Genomic DNA, 8,629 nt, shown 5'->3' with positions numbered 1-8,629 from the left:
GGTGGAGGTGGTGATGGAGGTGGTGGAGGTGCTGATGGAGGTGGTGGTGGTGGAGCACGAGCCACAGCGTTCATGTCAAGGCCAAAGGACAATTTTCCAGAACTGATTTTTCCCCCTCCATCATTTGGGGCCTGAAGATTGAACGTAGATCATCAGCTGTGGGTCAAGTGCCTTTAGCTGTGGAATCCTCCCTGACCCAGGATTGTACTCTTGTCCTATGGCATTCCTTTACTCCACTGCAGAATTACTAGTGCTGGGCTTTTTTTCTTTAATGCTTTGTTCTATGTAACAGGTTTTTACTGTTTACCACATTCGTTGGGAGATGTTTTTGGTTCCTTTCTCCACTAATAGTTATAAGTTTGAAACTAAGTACATAAAGTGAACGGATTTTGAAGATAAATTTAAGTATCGAAAATGGGGTCAGCTGTCAAGATCTGTATGGGGTCATTTACCGGTCATTTCATGTAAACTCTGAAGTCAGCTTACTGTTAGCACACCTAATGTGTACGCACTAGATGATTGTGTGAGAAAGGAGCGTGACGTGAACACCACTAAAATAAAAATTAAAAGCGACTGACTTACTAAGTCAAATAGTTATCTAAAGTGCCATGTGCTTTCCCCAACAGGTCACCACTAACATCACCTGGGGCATTCAGCCGGCGCCCATGCCTGTGCCCGTGTGGGTGATCATCTTGGCGGTTCTTGCCGGGCTCTTGCTACTGGCTGTTCTGGTTTTTGTAATGTACAGGGTAAGTGATGGACTTTGGGAGGGGAAGGGGAAAGAATAGGAGAAAAGGGGAAGGGAAGTAGGGAAAAGGGAAGAAAAGAGTAAAGAAAAGAAGAAACGGACACACAGCGACACCGCCCGATGAGCAGGGCTCGTTTCAGGATAGGAAACTAAAAAATGGCATTTGGAGTCTCAAGCTGCTAATAGGAACGCTCAATTGTATTTTTAACGTTCTGTTAGTGAGAGCTTTGTCTTTTAACTGATAGATGGGCTTTTTTAAACGCGTCCGACCGCCTCAAGAAGAGCAAGAGAGAGAACAGCTCCAACCTCACGAGAACGGCGAAGGAAACTCCGAAACCTAATTGTGGTTCCCAAGCAGCGCCGCTTCTGGATCCACGGAATTTTTCCCTTTGGTGATAGATTTAAATATCTTTCATGAAGAACAAAATCCCCAGATGGTATGGCTGAGGGTACCCAGTAGCCTCAGCTTACCCACAAAACTGAAATGACTGTTTGCCAGCTTCTCTTGATAAATAGGCTCAGATTACGTGGGCTTCACACACACTGACGTGCGCTTTTAGCGATAATCCTTGTTCAGCGTACGTACGACAGCACCTGAGTTACCACATCACATAACATGGTACCTCTTCGGTTACTGTTTCTAATTTACTATGTGAGGTTTCTCTCTTCTTCGATGTTACGTTAAGGCAGTTAGGATCTTTAAGCAATTCAAGTTTAGACCTTAGCACCAATAACTTTGTACAGGTACTTAGAACTTTAGTACACATTACACTACACTATTTCGTAAGCTACTGAAGACTCAGCGATTGCATGGACTTAGATTTCAGTATCATTTGCATAGTAGGACTTTTTTTTTTTTTTTTAAATCTGATACCATCAAAATTCTTTCCTGGGCGCTAGGCCACTTCAAAACATGTGCTCCGTATGTACACGTCCCTGGGTTTAATCCTCAGCACTGGGGAGAAACAACAGTTTCCTGTGTTAACAATGGTACAGTATTTTTGTATGAAATTTAGGTTTTTATTTATATCTAGTCTGCATTGTATTTTATTGTATTTTAACTTTTGTAATTTAAATTCTATATCAAATCCTTTAAGCCATTTCACGCTGAAAATTCTATAATTAAAAATGCCCATTAAGCAATAGCTTGATCTCAACTAAATAATGATGGTGATTGAAGCCCTGGGAGCAGGAAGTTGTTTCTGAGGTACGTCCGTTTCATTGTCTGGCTGTTTGCAGTGTATAAAATGCCGAAAGGCTCTCTCTGTGAGTCTCTGCTGTAACTGCTCATCAAAATTGCATTCTTTAATTAGACTGGAGCTTCTAATTGGTGTTAATTTATTTTGCTCATATTCATATTTTCCTTCTATTTCCAAAACCGAGAACGGGTCAGGACTGTCTTTATAACCTGTAGGAACCTGGATCTCTCATCCTGACCCCCAAGAGAAACGCTTGGAATCCACATTCCAACGGCAGCGAGCATGGTTGCTTCTAGCGTGGGCATTTCCTCAGGTTAAGCAAGGCGATGCATCCACCTGCCTCAGCTTTCAGAAGAAATGCTAAAAAGGTGTTTTTACTGCAGCTCTTGTTACTGAAAACCTTCTAAAGCTTTCTTACATTTGTTAATGTAAGTTTTCTGGGGCTTTAATAAGGGCAGCAGCATTAGCAAGGTCTTCATTGTCCCTGATTTATTCATAGTTCCTCAAGGCCATGGGATGACTATCGATTATAGCTATTTTTGTGCAATTACATCAGCTGTGCACTGGAAGTTGAGAATTTTAACAGCTTTTTAAACTGCTGTCCTCATTAGGCAAGGAACAATATTTCTCTTAAATAATTGAATATTTTTCTACATTTTGAAAATAATGAAATTTGTCTCACCATATTTTAGGTTAATTCCATGTGCATATGGCTGAGCTAATATGGAGAATTTATTTTCATAACATGAGGCACATTTAGGTGGCTTGTACAAGTTAGATATAGACAGAACCCTATATTTAGCTTGAACTTTTAAAGTAATAGCTTCTGGGGTATATAATTCATTAATGGCTTGAAAGATCATAATCATATACACAAGCTTTTTAGCCAATAAATTTAAATTCTTTTCAGAAATATTTTTATCATGAAGCCAAGTGTTGACCACCACCACACAGCCACTAAGTTGACTGTAAAAACTTTTGCTCTGTCTTCCTTCATAATAGCTGCCATTCCTGAAAATCAATGAAATTCATTCTTTGGCAATAGAACCAATATTGATTTTTACAGTTATTCCTATTATGGCTTCTTTGCCAAGGAGTAACTTTCTGTTCAGGACTGAAAGAAGTTGTAACTGGAAATTAACATGATGTGTAGTTTTCTACAAGAGTATGGATTTCCTTTTAAAATGTGTAAATTTGTATCTCTGTAAGGTTAGAAACTGTAATTTCAAAGTCAACTCTGAAAAAAAATGTTGATCCTTTTTGTTCTATAGCAGCATATGAATATAATCGACAGAATATCAAAGGATTATTTTAGATTCATATTTGTAGCTTATTGAGAATTAAAACTGATTTCCAAGTATAAAATTTTCATAATCTAGTTCAGTTGATGCAGAGGACATGTCTGGACAGCGATGCTGGTTTCTCACAGAGATAATTATTCTGGAGTTGATGCTGCATGACATCTATGTCAGGGTCGCTTCCCCTTACGTTTAATCATCGTGATTCTGATTGTGTCTCAATGACTATAAAAGGCGAAACAGCCAAAACATTATTGTCTTAATTCTACCTGAATTGTGAAATTACTAACTAGTTAATCCTCATGAATGCAACATTATTTACATACTGAGGAGACTGACCAATAGCAGACAAGAGCTTGCTGTTCCTTTGAGACAGCAGTGAGGGTTTTGATAGTGAGCCTAACCCCAAGGAGGGACTTCTGAGGCAGAGTATAGATAGCACAGTTGGTTCTCATAGGGCGATGGAGGGCTGAGGTGGCGTCCGTCCCCACTGGCAGAGTTGTGCAGACCCTCACAGAGGAGACTGAGTTGTTTTAGAGTAGTTGTGTGGCCATTGCCTCTCTGTCACCTTGCTTTACTCATGGGTGGCTTTTACATTTCATTTGATGAGGAAGGGGAAAAGGCGAACAAAGTTGTATTGGGGATCCAAAAGGGCAAATAAAATTGCTTAAAGTCTAGTGGTTTCTAAAAGGTTTCTTTGAACTGGTTGGTCCTTCATCTGAACCGTGAACCGTGGCTGTGCCATCTGCAGTCTACACTGGCATTTGTTGTAACTCCTTTTAACTCCTGAGGTGTCATGCTTTCTGTGAGGGTACTGGACCTCCCATTAATTCTGTTGTTGTTCTCAAGTGCAATATAACAATGTAACGAAACATATAAGTCATTGTTAATTTAGTAAGCCTAATCTGAATAGAGATTTATTAGTATTTTTTGTTTGTTTTGGTTAGCAGAAAAGAGCAATTCTGCTGTAGTTGTAGGTACACAGGTGAAGTTTTTCTTTCTTTTTTTTTTTACTTCTAAACTGAATTCTGCATTTCATTTTAGGTGGAAAATGAGCTATTGCCTTTCTGCTTTAAAACCCTTTCAGCATCTTGAGGTAACTCGGAAGCTGCGTGTATCAATTGACTTTGCTCTTTAAGTAACGTGGAAGGTGATTCTCTTGGGCTTCTCTCGTGGTCACCCACATTGGGTGAGACATAAAAATGAATCTGTTCTGAAATCTGTCATTTGCTGACTTGGTTTGAGTTAGTAAAAGCAGGTACCATGTTCTGCTCTCCTTCCCACGTGTAAACTTGTGACTGTACAATAAACTTGAACGTACGGTGCCGGCCTCCGGTGTGGATTCTCCTGTCTCCTGCCCTCTCTTGTTCCTTAATCTCACAGCGCAGCAATCATGCGTCGACCGAGTGACTTCAGGGTGGTGACACAGCTCTCTCTAGAAGTTCAGATTTCTAAGAGGATCCATTATCTCAATGCAGGAAACCCACAAACCAAAAGCAAAGGAAACTTAAAGCCACATTCTTAGAGAGGAAATGATTTCTTAGCATGTCAGTGGCTCTGGAAATAATTGTGAGAAGTGTGCACGTGAGATTGCGTGGGAATTAAAAGGCTTCTTTTTGCACTTCAAAGGGAACAACATCGTGAAGCGGCTTCCTCCAGAACAGAGATGACAATCGCTGCTCTAGAGCCAGCAGAGGGTTAGTACCTCGCATATGCAAAGAACTCAGAAAATCATAAGCTCCATAAAGCCAAACCCTCCAGCCAATTTATGAGTAAATCAAATATTCAGGCGTTTTTGAAAAGATGAAGCCTACGTAGCCAGTAAATACATGAAAAGTGTTCAATTTCTGTAGTCATCAGGGAAACTGTAAATCAAAACTACTGGGAAGGACCCATATTTTGAACCTGCCTCTGGCAGCTCCTCCCTGACCATTTGGGTACTCTTTCCCCCCTCCATCAGCTCATGGGACCCCCGTCCTCTCCTACCATGTGCCTACCAAGTATACTTTTTTCTACTCACAAGTACTGTGTTACAGGTAAGTGTTTTTTTTTTTTTTTTTTTTTAAAAAATATGGTCAGGCTGTAGTAATGCACACCTTTAATCCCAGCACTTGGGAGGCAGAGATAGGGGGATCTCTGTGAGTTCAAGGCCAGCCTGGTCTATGGAGCAAATTCCAGGACAGGTTCCAATGCTACAGAGAAACCCTGTGTCAAAAAACAACAACAACAACAAAAAACAAAACAAAAAATGCAATGCCAACCTAGTTGGAGTGGCTATTGCTTAAAAAGCAAACAAACAAGAGCTAGGGAGCACCTGGGAAGAAGGAACTCGTAGCACAGCTGGAGAGAATATAAACAACAGCTACTGTGGAAATCTGCATGGAAGTTCCACAGTAAGCTAAAGTTAGAGCTATCATATGACCCCGCTATAGCAGTTCTGGACACCGAAGCACACAGTGCCCATGATCGTCCATGTTTATTGTGGCATTGTTCAGGACTGTTCACAATAGCCCTGGTGGAATCAGTCTAGGAGTCCATCGATGGGTGGATGGACAAATGAAATATGTATATATGTAGGCCTTGCTTTTATATTCTTTTTTGTTTATTCTTTTTTTTTTTTCTTTTCTTTCAAGACAACGTTTCTCTATAGCTTTGGAGACTGTCCTGGCACTAGCTCTTGTAGACCAGGTTGGCCTCGAACTCACAGAGATCTGCCTGCCTCTGCCTCCCCCATGCTGGTATTAAAGGTGTGCGCCACCACTGCCAGGCTGTTTTTATATTCTTGATCACAGTAAGTTCCTACACTGTGTAAACTGTCCCCCCTGCCACGCTGGAGACGCTGAGAGAGAGACAACCTTAAGAATGGGGCGGGCGGGAGAAAGCTGCTCACGGGCACTGCTAGCTAGAGGTAAGGTAAAGAGCTATGCTCAGCCAGAGACAGGTCCTATGCAGAACTTCCTGCAGCCGCTCCACAGACAAAGCCTTCTAGTTTGCAAAGCTGGGCTCCTTCACTGTAGATCTGTGCGCTACTCAGTAAAACCAGCTGATCTTGATAATGCCATCAGCAGCCACCCAAGATCTCAATCGGACAATCCAGGCTTTAAGTTAGACACACTCCACCCTACCCTGTCCCCAACAACTCCAATTAGCCATCTCAGCTGAGTCTAACCCCAAACACTCATTTCCCCTACCTTTCCTCTCGTTTTCAGGCTCGTGCATCTTTGCCAGCTTCCCATCTTTTGCTGTTGTTTATTTGATTCTGTTTTATAACACGCCTACGTGTGGCGGTCTCTCTTCCCTGTCTTTTCCTCTCTGATCTCTTTCATGCCGATCGACAGTGATGCTAAAAATGCAGGGCTGAGAGGGTTTCTCCTTCCTGTTCAGCCCCCTTCAGAATGGTCTTCAGTGGAGAACTCCGCTTACTTATGTACCATCCAAGCGGTGTAGGAGGACTGCTGGAGTTGCCATCTGTGAATGTGCCACAACGGTGTCCTACACTGTAAGTACGTACAAGTGTCGGCTAGGTATTTTAAAACAGCTTAGTATTCTCCACTCGTCCTTTGCTGCAGAGAAGGGTCAGTCTTCTGGTAACTGCTCTCACACTTTCTCAAGTACATTGTGCTTTTATGCATCTGACACACACACACACACACACACACACACTCCAGTTTTTAAATGACCTATTTCTGTGTAAACTCCTATTCTGTACAGCCTACCTTCCCCAGTGTCTTCCACAGACTATTTAATTTCGTTCAATTCTATGTAAGCTCAAAAACGCTTGTATTTGCTTCTTCAGTTGCCACCACCACAGCGGGCTGTGTTTTGTTTCCATACTGCCCTAACAAGTGGTAAGCTTGTGGAATGAAGGGATTCCGTTTTACTTATTCCAAGCTCCAGACTAAATGTGCAGTGAGCACCTCGTCAAGTACTTTTTAAGGTAGACGTTTGTTTGTTTGTTTTTGTTTTTGTTTTAGACAGGGTCTTTCTACGTAGCCCTGGGCGTCCTGGAACTCGCTAGGTAGACTGAACGGGGTAGTCTCGAATCTCCTGAGTGCTGAGATTAAAGGCGTGTGCTGCCATACCTGGCAAGACATTAAAAAAAAAAAACAATCAAAACGCCCCAAAACACACGAAAAGTATAAGTTACAACGGGTAAAAGTATAATTAGGAATATTTATGATGACGACAGTAATTCTCATTTAAGCAGAAAAAAAAGTTTATCTACAGTCTGGAGAGCATTAGTTTATCTTGTAAACAGGCCATGGCACAGGAGAGAGCATTGGGTTAAAGGAGCCTGGTCTTTGAACCTATGAAACCTCATGGCTTCCCGAGGGGGACCAGAGTGTCGCCGTTTTTATTTTTTCTACACCAGGGTCAAGTGGGAGGAATTATATTCCACTTTGTACACGTTTTCCTGCTGCCTCGGGAAAGAGTAAGGATTTGAAGGTCCTCCAGCTCTCCTGTTATTCTCCACCTAGCTAAACACCTGGGCACCAGCATCACCTTGCGGAGCTCCTGCCCGGTGGCGGCGGCGGGGTGGGGGTGGGGGGACCCAGTCCTCGCTCGCCCCTCCCGGCGGTCACGTGCTCGAGGATGCCAAGCCCGCTCGCTCGCCATCCTCCTGCCGACCCGCTCCTCCTCCTCCCGCCGAGGCTGTGCACCACAGACGGCGCGAGGGGGAGCGAGCGAGCGGGCGCGGCCGGGTTCCGCAGCCCTGGCGCCCGCCGCCGCCCGCAGCCCCGCAATATGCCTCCGTGGCCCGCTGGCTCTCGGCCATGGCGAGGCTCTGCCGGCGCATCCCCTGCGCCCTGCTCCTCGGCCTGGCCGCGGTGCTGCTGAAGGCGCGGCTGGTCCCCGCTGCCGCCAGAGCAGAACTCAGCCGCTCCGACCTCAGCCTCATCCAGCAGCAGCAGCAGCAGCAACAGCAAAAACAGCGGGAGGAGGCGGAGGAGGAGGAGAGGCCAGAGGTGCCTGGGGCATCCTCGACTTTGGCGGTTCCAGGTAGGTCCCAGCAGCCCGGCCTTGCTTTGCATCGGTGCCAAGCGAGCTCGTCCGGCTTTGCGGGATTCTTAGCTCTTTCCCATCTCTCCCTTTGCCTATCCTTGCTGGTCTCTATCCCTCCGCGTCTTCCCAGGTTGACGGTTCGGCCTTCGGTTCTCCCTCCACACACACTCCAGCCCCGCAGAGCATTGCAGTGGGCTTGAGAAGGGTCGGGGACTGTAATGGAAGTGTGCGAGGGGAGTCAAGGTGGGTGCCTGCTGATCTTTCTATTTTTATTTTATTTTTTATTTTCCTTCTCTTCTTGTGTACACACACACACACACACACACACACACAAGCACACACACACGGGCTCTCAGATCCCTTTAGCATTCTGTTCTCTA

At 44.2% G+C, this 8,629-nt stretch overlaps 2 protein-coding genes across 5 annotated transcripts in view; both read left to right on the top strand.

Moving 5' to 3' along the window:
- Window positions 1-4,575, top strand: part of Itgav (integrin subunit alpha V) — a 70,872-nt gene extending 66,297 nt beyond the window's left edge. For 3 of the 4 annotated variants that reach the window (XM_050120694.1, XM_050120684.1, XM_050120701.1), the window contains 2 exons: window positions 627-749; window positions 994-4,575. In XM_050120694.1, the coding sequence (XP_049976651.1) occupies window positions 627-749; window positions 994-1,089 (219 nt within the window). In that variant the 3' untranslated portion in view covers window positions 1,090-4,575. The remainder of the gene's footprint in view (window positions 1-626; window positions 750-993) is intronic. The other variant, XR_007588484.1, reaches the window with a different exon arrangement.
- A 3,305-nt stretch (window positions 4,576-7,880) lies between these two features.
- Window positions 7,881-8,629, top strand: part of Fam171b (family with sequence similarity 171 member B) — a 47,953-nt gene continuing 47,204 nt past the window's right edge. The window contains exon 1 of the mRNA XM_050120715.1: window positions 7,881-8,246. Within this exon, the coding sequence (XP_049976672.1) occupies window positions 8,021-8,246 (226 nt within the window). The 5' untranslated portion in view covers window positions 7,881-8,020. The remainder of the gene's footprint in view (window positions 8,247-8,629) is intronic.

This window comes from Alexandromys fortis, unplaced genomic scaffold (genome assembly GCF_014885135.2).
Source record: "Alexandromys fortis isolate MF-2015 unplaced genomic scaffold, M_Fortis_MF-2015_v1.1 scaffold_8_1_9099942, whole genome shotgun sequence".
In the NCBI taxonomy this organism is placed as follows: Eukaryota; Metazoa; Chordata; class Mammalia; order Rodentia; family Cricetidae; genus Alexandromys; species Alexandromys fortis.
This window is presented reverse-complemented; position numbering and strand designations above follow the sequence as displayed.